This window comes from Carassius auratus, chromosome 27 (assembly GCF_003368295.1).
Source record: "Carassius auratus strain Wakin chromosome 27, ASM336829v1, whole genome shotgun sequence".
In the NCBI taxonomy this organism is placed as follows: domain Eukaryota; kingdom Metazoa; phylum Chordata; class Actinopteri; order Cypriniformes; family Cyprinidae; genus Carassius; species Carassius auratus.
In genome coordinates, this window is record NC_039269.1 from 7,589,205 (window position 1) to 7,602,588 (window position 13,384).

Genomic DNA, 13,384 nt, shown 5'->3' on the forward strand with positions numbered 1-13,384 from the left:
GAATATAGAAATTCTGAATCATAAATTCACAATTGTGAGTAAACATCGCAAATCTGAGAAGAAGAAAAAGTTGCGAGAAATAAAGTCACAATTCTACGAAGAAAGGATTGTGAGCATTAAACTTAAAATTGCGAGATAAATACTATGAATTCAGACTTTTTTTCACATAATAGCAAGTTTATATTCAAATTCTGAGCTAATATCTCTGCAATTCTGATCTTTTTTTTTCAATAATTGCAAGAATTCTGAAATAAAAAGTCACAATTACCTTTTTATTTTTTTTAACATCACACACTATTGGAAGCAATGGTGAGTTGGTGTGTGTGTAGAGTGTCCAGATCACTCACAGAAGAGATTTTATTCCAGTCCGGATGCTGTCTATGTAGGCAGTAGACAGAAAGGCAGCTCACTAGAGCTAATCTGTGGAAACACAGAGTCTCTCCTTCTCTGTTTCTGTCCTTCTCGCTCCATCTGTCTGTCTCTCAGTGGTATCAATCCTAAAGACATCCCAGAGAATCAGGACGGGGCTCAAAAACGACAGGCAGAAAGGGTGAGAGGAGATAAGGGCTCTCCAAAACTAGGGCATAAAATCAAACATTGGGCCTCGGCCAGCCAGAAAGAAAGAGAGGGAGAGAGTGAGACATCTCCCTTTGATGTAGCTGCTGTATGAGAGAACACACACACACACACACACACACACACACACAGTCACTGCATCACTCAGAGCTCATCTCACACTCCTCCCAGTCAAACTCTCTCTCACTCTTCTGTTATTCTCACCCTGCTGAGGAAAAAGACAAGACACCAGCTCACTATTTTAACCAATCGCTAGTCTGTCGCTCTATTCTCTTTTTAGTTCTACACTCGGTTGTATGCTATGCTGTTACTCTGCGGTTTTATCTAATTTTATATGGTTTAATTTGGCTCTTTTATTTCTATAAAGCTGTATTCCATTCCAAAATGGTTGTATTGCTTTGTATATTATTTTTGAGTTATATTTTATACTATACAGTTCTATTTTGTACTATTTTATTCTATATGGTCCTATTTTTTTCTTTATGGTTTAATTATATTCTACATTGGACTGCTATTTTTAATTGTATTCAAGTATACACTATTGTTCAAAATAAAGGTTTTGACAGAATTTATTCTTAAGTGGCAGTAAAGATATCATAAGTGGCAATAAAGATATTTATAATATTACAAAAAAAAATACTTTCAAATATATAGCGCTTTAAAAAAAAAATTCTTAAAAAAATATATCACTGTTTCTACAAAATATGAAGCAGCACTACTGTTTTCAACACTGATAATAATAAGCAATTTTTCTTGAGCAGCAATGAAATTTCAGCATTGCATCACAGGAATAAAATACATTTGAAAATATATTCAAATAGAAAATAGTTATTTAAAATTGTAATAATATAAAAAAAGGCAGTATGACTTCACTGCCTTTGATAAAAAAAAGGTGAGCAGAAGAGACTTTTTTCACCAAAAAAAAGAATCATTTTATATTCTATTCTATGTCGTTCTACATTGTTTCATTTTAGATACCCATAGTTAATACAGTCGTACCACATTCTACAATGATGCTTCATAATATTCTTTTTTCTTTACTGTCCGTTTCTATAATGTAGCGTGACACATTAGCTAAAAAAAATATTTATAACAAGGTTGAAACTGCAAAAACATTTGGATCCATAACCATACAATGAAAAGAAGCAAATGCGAAGCAGATATCAATATCATTCTGTGTACAACTGCATCATGTTTTGAACTGTACTACTGTAGATGACCTCCACTTGGGCTGTTATCATGTAAATCTGTCCTCCAGGCCTGCTGGACTGAATGAGCTCAGCAAATGAGTTCGCTTCATTATAACAGAGTGTTGCCAGATTGGAACAAAAGCACTTTTACTGTAGTCTCAATGAGGCACGAGCCGACAATAAGAGCGTTACACAAACACACACAATCATACATCACCTAGATAATTGCATATAGGAAACAGAGCAAACCCCACCCATCCACAACGAGTAGATCCGTTACGCCGCTAATCAATACTTATCACTGCACAGAGGCAAATAGAGCTTCGTGATGAATGAGACGTTAGGTTAACGATCAGGTCGAGATGATAAAGGTCAAATCTTTATGGGGAATTCTTAAAATAGCAGAGCAGGAGGTGCACACTACCAAAAAAGACACCTAGGTTGCATCTCCATTCGCGTACTATATGCCCCAAAACTCTGAAAACAGTACGGCAAAATTCAATTCCTAGTACTGTGCTATTTTTGGGCTAGTATTACATACAAGCCCTTGTACTAGAAAGAGGAGAGGGAAGTGAAGCTGCCACAGCAGTCTTTAAATGCATTATACAAAATGAATACATTTAGCAGCATGCAAATGCAAACAGTATGTGACAATGGAATAGGTTTTTGATGCAATTTTACCACATTTGTGTAACATTACACTGATATTAGAACATACTACAAATGATGTACTTTCCTTCCACCAGCACAGTGCATAATATCGGTGTTCAGTGTTTCATGCTGCTATTGCAACTATGGATAAAAATACTATAACGTAAAGCATATACAGACTCATTTTTATTTTATTTTGTATAAAATGGCCACAAGACCAATATGTCAAGATACGAGTACTCAATAAATAGTTGATGTTAATAATGCAATTAAGAATAAACAATAAAAGGTGGTCACATGTTTCAATTTCTCCATGATTTTTAGTCACTGATGATGTCTTGGTGCTGAAACAGACTATATCCAGCATAGTTTTGTTTCACATCACATCTGACTGCCTGAGGAAAAGTGTGTCAATGCAAACCAGAATTGTGCATCATTCAGAATTGAACTGAGAACAAACTTTTAATTGAATTCGAATTGAGGTCGCAAACAGAATGCAGGACTGCAAGAAGGCAATTTAAAATTATTTAAAGGGAGTTTTAAAATATTCATAGAACTGTCATTGTTAACAAGAATGATACATAGAGCGGTAGAAAGAATGATAGAACAATAGATAGAACCATATATCTATCTGTTCATTCTGCTTGTGTTTCATAAACAAGGGTGAGTGTCACACACATAAATGTTAAAACACTGTCAGTGAGATGTTATTTTTGGGCACAGTGCAGGTGCTGATTGAGAAAATGTCATTTCCCAGCACAGTAGATCAGTATCGAGCTGCTAATTGACCCTTGGTTAATTACAAATAATTAGTTTAAGCTAATTCGATAGCGTCCTTTATCGGTGGTGTTCTGATAAGCTATTGACAGGAGCTTCCCTTCCGCTCTGGACTGCCAATATCAGTGACATCAGCCAGAGAAGATACTGTGTGAAGCGTTTGTGGCTAACGAAAGCTAAATCTGAGAGGCTGAAGAACTACTAGAGGGCATCTGTGCGATCAACATTCTCTTATAGTCTTGTAGCATCAATAGTGAAAGCCATTTACACATCTTTGAAGGACAATGTGGTAAGAATGCAAGACAGGGATGAGAGTAAGCAATGTAACAATTACAAAGGCCTTAGCAAAGAATACAAACAATGGCCAAAGCAGGAAAACAAGGGCCATTTAATACTGAATTAAGAATGATTTTCTAAACTTTTAACTGATTTTGAATTGACGTAGCAAATAGGATGCACATTTTTATTTAAATTTGAATGTAAGGAAGTAAACCGAAATTATTTGAAAATTAAAAGAAATTCAAATTGCAAAAGCCAAGCCGTGTTATGCCAATAAAAACGTTCAATGTTTTAAATACAAGGAGATGGAGTGATAGATAGAAGGATGGAATGGTAGAACAATAGAGCATATAACAATATAACGATATAAAAACATATAACAATTTAACAATATAACGACAGACAGATCGATATAACTATATACAATGATATAACAACATATAATGATATAATGACATATAACAATATAATGATATAACAACATATAATGACATATAAGGATATAACAATATAATAACATATAGTGAAATGACAATATAATGTTATATAACGATATAACGACATACAATAATATAACAAAATATAACGACACATAACGATATAACAACATCTAACAATATAATGACATATAAGGATATAACAATATAATAACACATAACGATATGATAATATAATAACATATAATGATATAACATCATATAATAATGTAACGACATATAGGGATGTAACAATATAATAACATATAGCGATATGACAATATAATGACATATAATGATATAACGACATAACGATATGTCAACATATAACGATATAATGATATAATGACATATAACGATATAACAACAAATAATTATATAATGATGTATAATGATAATGACATAACGATATAACATCAAATAATGATATAATGATATAATGACGTGTTATGATTTAACAATAAAACAATATAATGATATAATGACATATAGCGATATATATATATATATATATATATATATATATATATATATATATATATATATATATATATATGTATATATATATATATATATATATATATATATATATATATATGTATATATATATATATATATATATATATATATATATATATATATAGTTAAAGCGACATATAACGGTATAATGGTATAACGACATAAAACTATATAACAAAATAACGACATAACGATACAATGACATATAACAATATGTTGTTATGGAATAGCTCTTCATTTCCCAGAACGCATTACCTATGCTGAATTTCTTTAAATTAAAAATCTAACTCACACTGATGAAGTTTAACACATTTAGGTTGTTGGTTAGTGCAAGATGGTTATAGCTAGCGATAGCCAGGCTAGTGGTCTCCACTTATGAAGATATGATCCCCACATAAGCTGCATTCAAACACCAGACAGTTTCTCTCACAAATGACTTTTGTTTTTTAGCTTACTCTTCCTCATACGTCCAAAGAATGAGACAACAAATCAGGGCACAAAAGATCTCTCTAAACCCTGGCACATTTGGCCTGTCAGAGCTCAGATTTGGAGAGTCATAAGCCGAGAAAGCTCTTTTGTTTGGGGCGCTAAAAGCATTTTGGTATTTTAGACACATCCCTCTATTTTCTGCGTCGGAGTGGGCGGCAGGCGGGGGATAAACACCGTTTATGACAGAGAAGAGTGAATTTGGCCTTGTGACAGATTTTTTGTCCATCTGAACCATTACGAAAGATATGGCTGTTTGCTATGAAAGATGGCGAGCTACGGCTCAAAATTAGATTTTTTTCCCTCATTCAACAGGAACGAAGCTTGTGTGTATTGGTGTGTGCTCATGAATGGTGACAATAACCTAGTCAGTAGCTTTGTTTCTCTACTGTCTATGGGGAATGATTTCCTAAACATATTCAGCAGTACACTTTTTTCAACATTTCTTGAGCAGCAAATCAGCATATTAAATTGATTTCTGAAGAATCACATGACAATGAAGACTGAAGTAATGATGATGAAAAATTCAGCTTTGAATCACAAAAATAAATTACATTTTAAAATATATTACAAAAAAAACAGTTTTTTTAAATCATAATAATGTCTCACAATATTACTGTATTTTTTTTTTACAAAATGCAGCCTTTCATCCTTTAAATACACTATTCTTTCCTATTATTGTGTGTGTATAAATGGTTATATAGCTTAAATAATATGATAAACAAGTTTATCATGTAGCTACTCATGTCAAGGTGAACTAAAAAGTACAGTTTCCTATACTAAAAAAAATAGTTTCCAGTATTTTTTAATAATGAAATTATTTATCTTTTGTAATGAAGTTACAAAACATGTTTTGCTATGAAAAAAAAAACTGAATAAATCAGAATTTCGAGATATTAACTCACAATTGCAAGTTATAGAGACATAATTGTAGGATATAAACACGCAATTGCAAGAAAGTTTATATCTTGTAATTCAGACTTTTTTCTCGCAATGGCATATTTATATCTTACTTCTTTTTTTTTTGTGCAACTGCAAGCTTATATCCCGCAATGTAACTTGCGACTGCAAGAAAAAAAGTCAGAATTGTGATTATTTTTAATTCATTAGTGGAAACAGGCTTCCACAGAAAAACATAATTATAAATAATAAATAAATATTATGACCTACTTTTCAACATCCATCCAATCCCCATGGATAGAATCAAGTCCCACCCTACATTTCATTATTATCACAATGTTCTGTTTCACACACAAGACACACACACACACACACATTACAGATGCAAATGCACCATGCCAAGCCGTGTCAGGGAGACCGAGATCTTCGTCTTGTGTCAGCCCAGAAATGTTACATCACATAGAAAACATACCACGCTTATTCCAGTAAAGTGACAGCTCCTCTCTGTTTGTGGTCGTGCATTTTAACATCTGCTGATACATGACACGTCCGTATGCCTGCGACCTCCTGACACACACACACAAAAGCTTCAAAAACAGAGATAGAGACGCTGGCAAAAGTCTCTTTACTATTTTATTGATTAGGTGTTCATTTAAAAAAAGCAGGCTGAGCACGGGACCCCTGCGCGCCCACCCCCCACCCCTCGTCACAGTGGCAGATCGAATGACTATTTCATTTACAGTCTTATGCTAATGCACTTGGCAGGAGAGGAACGAGGTCTGTGCGCACATCTGCACTCAATAACCCAATCACTTTAACCGGAATTAATACCCACAACAGACAGAGAGACTAACAGCAGAGAGAAACTCTGAAGAGAGTGACAGAAACAGTCACAATGCAAAAACAATCAGTATTATGTAGTTCTACAGTATAACTCTCCTTGAAACAACATGCACTACCTTTCAAATAATATATTTTTGTAATCTTTTTTTTCCAGTAAGGATGCATTACATTTATCAAAAAGACATTTGTTGCAAAATATTTATATTTTAAATAAATGCTTTCTTTTAAACTTTCTATTCATCAAGGAATCCTGAAAAATCTAATGTTGCATGTTTGTGCCACTGATGCTGTGACCCAGAGGTAAAATATTATATAAATACTGTACAGTTTCATGCACAGACCGATCGTTTTGTGTCTTTACACATCAGTGTATCATCACAAGCTGCAGGGATTCATTTGGTTTTGTTTGTATATGTTTTTTTGTTTTTTTTTTTACTTTCAAAGCCATGGTTCCCATTCACTTCCATTATGACTGACAGACTGCACCGGTTTGAGTTAAAAATCTTTGTTTGTGTTCATCTGAAGAAACAAAGTCACCTACATCTTGGATGCCCTGGGGGTAAGCAGATTTTTGGCTGAACTATCCCTTTGAGCACTTAATGTTTGATGCAAGCTAAATATTACAAATATAATATAAAGATATTACACAGTTGCATCCATAAGCATTAATATGCTTAATATGCAACTCCTGCTTCCTATAATTTGACTTTAATTGTAAAATTAGATATTACAAAGCACAGCAAACCAAACTATTTACAACTTGATACAGCATCTTGCATGGCGTGAGACACAGAAAATCAACAAGATTCAACGCCTACACAAACCAAAGACGTCCATCTGACATTATACATGTGTTTACAATAAAGCCCCTAAACTTTCTTATATCCTCTCCTGCTACCATGTCAATAAAAAGCACCAAAACCTTAACCATTAAATGAATCATATCGATTAAAAAGCACAGACTCTGAAATGTAGACCCCCAAACAGAGTAAAATCAGCAGTCAAAGCTAATATCACCAGCACACAACGGCCGAAGCAGAGAGAGAAAATAAATGAGTTTAGAGCAATAGAGTGAGGTAGAAATGAAATCTCTTTACCTCCTCGACTCTCGCTGTCAGCTGGCTTCACCTGAATAGGCCGTGTCATCTGCGGGAGAGAAAGAGAGAGAGGGAGAGAAAAAGGTTAATGTGGAGGTGTAAGACAGAGACAGCCAGAGGAGCAGGTTAGGAGCGCGTCGTCTTGCTCTCGGATTCACAGCTGTCAGAGCCACTGAAGCTCAGAGACGTCAACTCCCAGAAGCCCACGGGCCACTGGAAACCGCATACACACACGCTTCCATGAGTCATTTCAACATCATGCTCATATCGTGACTTCAGTACAGCTGCTGTGGTTTGAGTCAGACTGAGGTGTTGGACAAAATGAGAACTGAAAAATTACAAATGAGATCTAAATGAAATTGCATCTCATCGTGAGATTAATAGAAATCCAGTTGAGATGTCGACAGTATCTTAAGCTGCACTATGAGTTGCATTAAGTCAGCGGCAAAGTCAGAGCTGCACAATTTTAGAGGCAATTTTTTTTTGGGGATGTGTTTGGATTTGTTTATTTGTAAAGTAATGCAAAATATTTGACTATATATCAATGTGGCAAAATACTAATTAGAATACTAATACAAATACAAATACTAATATAAATACCATCAATATTTTGGTAGAAAACGGCAAGAAATGTATCTTATTATTATTATTATTATTAAAAATATTATACTTAAGATTACTACTGATGTGTTTTATTGTAAAATAAAAAAGAAGCATTTACGGAAAAAATTATATAATTTCACAGTACAACTGGAAAATTACAATATAAATGTCTTCATTTCTTTATTTTGGTGGAAAATCACAGCTTAAAGCTTATCAGTTTATAGTTTCAGTTTATAAGTGCTTCTCATTACAAGTCTGAGAAGATGCTTGGTGCATGTAAAAGCATGATATAACGACGCAAAGTCAGAATGCATGCAGAGATGAAGTTCATGTGAAACAGCATTTACTGTGAGCTGCACACACGTAACAATGTCCATAGGAATATAAAGAGGAACAAAGTTTACACTTCAATAAAACGTAACTGTGATTCAAAAAGAGCAACCACTGAGCAATCTGAGGTCAGGCAAGGTCTGTAGCATCTGTTTAACCCTGCTTTGTTCCATCACTCCATCTCTGCATTTATTATTTGCTTCTTAATTTCTATCTAAACTTCTCTCTCTTCATTGCATTTTCTCTTCATTACAGTTCATGCCTAAAAGTTGGATGTTTCTGAATTAGGTTAGATGCTTTTTTCCCGGAGCACAGAGGCACAAATTCATTGTGTCTTTCATGAATCCAAAGCGTGTGCTGTGATGCACAGAAAAGCCCAAACACGCACATTTGCATTTGTTTAGTGTCTGATGTGAGGAGGAAGACGAGCGTGTGAAGATGACGAGAGAGAGAGAGAGAGAGAGAGACAATCTTACACATCTAATAAGTCAACACTGAGGTTGTTTTGTGTGGAGCAGCTTTAAAATCTGTAATCTGATAAGAAGAATGAAAGCCGATCAGATCACGCCAGCGTTCTGCATCCTGTACGTGACTCTGCCCTCGACAACAGGAAATCACAGCACCTCCTCCAAATCAAAGCTGACAGGCCACGGACAAGGAGCGCCGTATATTAAACCACTGAGACTGAATGACGGAAACACAGAAATATGAGTTAAACTTCAGTGCATATTTCATCCAGTGATGCAATGGTTTGTGTCACTGAATCAAAAATAAAAAAGTAATTGCAACTTTTTTATATATCTTATAATTCTGACTTCTTTTTGTATTTATTTCTGGAGCATTTAAGGCTAAAAAATCATAATAATAATATACAATCAAGCAATTACCCAGAACACCCCGGCGACCAGCTAGCAACCGTCTAGCAACCCTAACCCCGTAGCAATGTGACAAAAACACTCAAAACTGCTGAGCAACTGTGTGGCAAGGACACAAAACACACCAATGACCACCAAAGTCACTAGCAATCACCTAGAACCCTAACCACATAACAATGTGCCCAAAAGCTCGAAACAGCTGATGTGGCAACCTCCCAAAACACACTTGTGACCACCTAGTGTTAACCTAGCAACAACCCAGATCACCAAAATGCCTTAGTGACCACCCAGTGACGCCCTGTGCAGAACATCAGAACACTTTTGCAAACACCTAAAAGCCCTAGTGATGTCATCATCATGAGTGATGTCACTCAGAACATCAAAACCCCTTAGCAACCCCTGTGGCAATTCCTCAAAACATCGAAGCAACCACATAACAACCCCCTAGCAACCACCCTAAACAGTGAAAAACTTTATAGCAACCACATGCAAAAAAAAATTAATAATAATAATATACTATATAAACATTTTGTTTTGAATGTACAACTAATTGAGATAATGAAGGGAGACGTAAAAAACGGACATCGTGTTGTTTTCATATGGATTACTTTATCGCAGAATATTTGTTTTCGGCAGCACTTGTTTAGTTTAAAAGTAGACATGTCAAGCTTTCAAGTTCAGTTTATTTTAATGACGCGTGTCTAAATGAAAATCAGCGTAGAGAAAGGCTGCAGACAGCACACCTTGTTTGGTATCTTTATTTTATAAATGCACAACGTTTTGTTCTTATTATGTCTGTATACAAAAAAAGTAGAACCTTTGTAGATTTGATTGATTTACTGCTCTTATCTGTACGATCAAAAAAAGTGTAATTTAAGTTCTACCAGAAAGACTCGGAGAAGATATTGTAACAATTCATCCATTTTTTTATGAACCAGAAAGCTATATACATTTGGTAGTATTTGGTGTAGGCCCCATCCGTAAATAGCAGTCCGAGGGTACGGATTCAGTATTTCCTGCCTGAAGATGAAGGCAGGGGCGCAGCCGACCCCCGTGAGGTTTTAGGAGAGACCATCCTGGTGGTGGTGGGGAGGTTGAAGGGGAAGGAAGATGGAGAGAAGAAGCTTTGTTATTGGTGAGAGAGGAAACCATCTTGGTGGTGGAGGGGTGGCTGGTGGTGAGTGAAGCATTCAGCATCTGCAAACTCAGACTCAAACTCAAGTATAAGCATGGGTTCTTTATACTTCTTATATTAGAACGTGATTGGACAATTGAGAAGGTAATAGGTGACGCTAACAATTGAGTCTTCCTGGCAGAACTTATGGTAAAGCTTTCATTTCTTTTCGGGGATATTAGGGGAAAATTAGAGGCATTTACGCATGAATCGACTCCAGAGGGTTAAAAGAACAATTCATCTTATTAAACATCACAATCACAAAACAGCATAAAGACCAATAAACATTTACCCTAGAATGCATAAAAAAATATTTTTATTCAACATTAGTCGAACAAAATGGAAAAGCAATAGCAATTCTTGACAGGGAATGGCAAATAAAACAAAGGAGGGGAGAAGAGAACAGGAGCATGCAGAAGCGCTACAGTGAGAGAAATGAAGATGTACAGAGAGACGGGTACAGCAGGTGAGCTGTGTGGTTGCCCGTGGCGACATCGCTGTGGCAGCGGTGATAAAAGACTCTCCTGTATGGAGTTGTCACGGCGACGGCACACAGGGGGCTGAGTCGCAACAGGAAGCGGGGGGTGAGACGGGCCACAGCCGCGACAGGAAGTCAACATCAGTGCTAATGGGGACCTATCACTCACCTAGGTGGCGAGCCATACAGGAGCTATACACAATAACAACACAACACCACTCTGCACGCCTATGCACATTTGGATTCTCACAAAGCGTTTTTTTTTTTTTTTTCAGGATTGCTCTCGCTTCACGTAGCATTCAAAATAAATTATATGCCACGCTCGCCAACGGGAGGTGAATTGCGAAAATTGGGCCGTTTTTCCTTTCCATTTGCAACATACAGCGTGGGTCGTGGTGTCAATAGGAAATCATATATTATGCAGGCTACACATGCTTGTCGGAAGGTCTTACTTCCCACTTCTGAAGATGCAATCAGGAATCCATCTCATTCAAGTGCTTTGTGCACGTTACACATCTACTGTGCATGCAATCTATGTACACACTGCGGCTAAATTTGGTTGCCAGTTTACCTTTTAGTGCCTAATCTTGTTCTGTACACACACAGTTCAGTCATTTACGGGATTGACTACTGCATTCTACAACTGAATTTAGATTGCCAAAATTCTTGGCAGTTTGCATTGAATCGAACGGAACAACTAAGTGTTAATGATGTATTTGAACGTGTATCAGAGTGGTATTGCAAAAAATTACAGAGAAGGAGGTGCTTTTTGACTCTTAGCCGCAGAGTTGCCAGGTCTATGTAACAAAACGCAACAAAACGTGACAAGACAAGTTCAAAAACGCGATTCCCAGGGGGTTGGGTTTTTTGATTAAATCTGCAGACTTAAAAAAAACAGTGGCAACATTCTGTGGAAAAAATGTGGACTACTGTATGTAACACTGTTTTTATTTTTATTTTAATTTTTTTTATCTATGATATGAAACTCTGAAGTAAAGTAGTTAAAATAATACCATGGTACCATGTACAAAAACATGGTAATACTATGGTATTTTTTGAAAGAAGAGGGTTTAATTGTTGTAAACATTGTGCCTCAGTACATTTCAAAGAAATGCTCAATAAACCACAGCCTGTCCAAAAAGAATCAGCATTGATGAGCGTGAAATGGATCAACCTCAGACAATATCACAGAACAGAGTCACACGAGGGACAGATTTTAACCCCACACCGCCAGACATCACGTCTTCGATTCATATCGATTCTCAATATATATTACAGCAACATCATCTTCAACATATAGACTGTTACCACCAAACTGCTCCCATGTGAAGCGACTCAGACGAACATGAGGCTGTCAGCGCTCAAATATGCTTTATGATGCTCATTTTACAATAATAACTGTCATAAATGTGTTTGTCATAAAGACAAATGATCACACACACACATGGTATAGTAAATACATAAATCTGGATGCATGCAGTGTTTATTCTCATGTTCTACTGTACTTAAACCTGTCCTGTATAACTGATGACTGCTGCAGATTTCTGGGCAAAAACACTGAGGCCACATTATTTATACGGGGCTTCCACTTTATGGAATTCCTGTTTACTAATGGTTTTCCTGTGAATGAGGGGAAACTTACAAACATACACACATCAAAACAAACATAGCTTTTTGTATATATATTATTAACTGGAAAATATGCATCAACAGTATGCTAGGAATACTTGCTTCAGTCATGGAATTTAAAATACATTTTATTAAATAAATAAATAATTTTTATCTCACAATTCTGAGTTTTTTCTGATAATCCTTAATTAAATTAATCATCAATTATTTTTTTAAAAAATATTTTTTAAATGATTTTTTATATTTTTTTATATTTTTGTTTTTTATTTGAGTTTACATCACACAATTATTTTTACATACATAAGAAATATGACTATTGGTATTTTTTCTAGTTTTTCTTTTTCTTTTTTTAATATATATCTACAAATTTCTCAGCATGGTTTAAATGCATTTGCTCTATTTTTAGTATCATTACTAATTTATGATGAATCACATTTGGGTAGAAACTGAGTTAGCGAACAGTAAAATAGCTGAACATATCAAAATACTGATGTAAAAAAT

At 35.4% G+C, this 13,384-nt stretch overlaps 1 protein-coding gene across 2 annotated transcripts in view; it reads right to left on the minus strand.

Annotated features, from left to right (window-relative positions):
• LOC113045287 (CUGBP Elav-like family member 5) overlaps nt 1-7,969 on the minus strand; it is a 72,462-nt gene extending 64,493 nt beyond the window's left edge. Inside the window, exon 1 of one of the 2 annotated variants that reach the window (XM_026205557.1) lies at nt 7,795-7,969. In XM_026205557.1, the coding sequence (XP_026061342.1) occupies nt 7,795-7,843 (49 nt within the window). In that variant the 5' untranslated portion in view covers nt 7,844-7,969. The remainder of the gene's footprint in view (nt 1-7,794) is intronic. The other variant, XM_026205558.1, reaches the window with a different exon arrangement.
• Nucleotides 7,970-13,384: the final 5,415 nt, after the last annotated feature.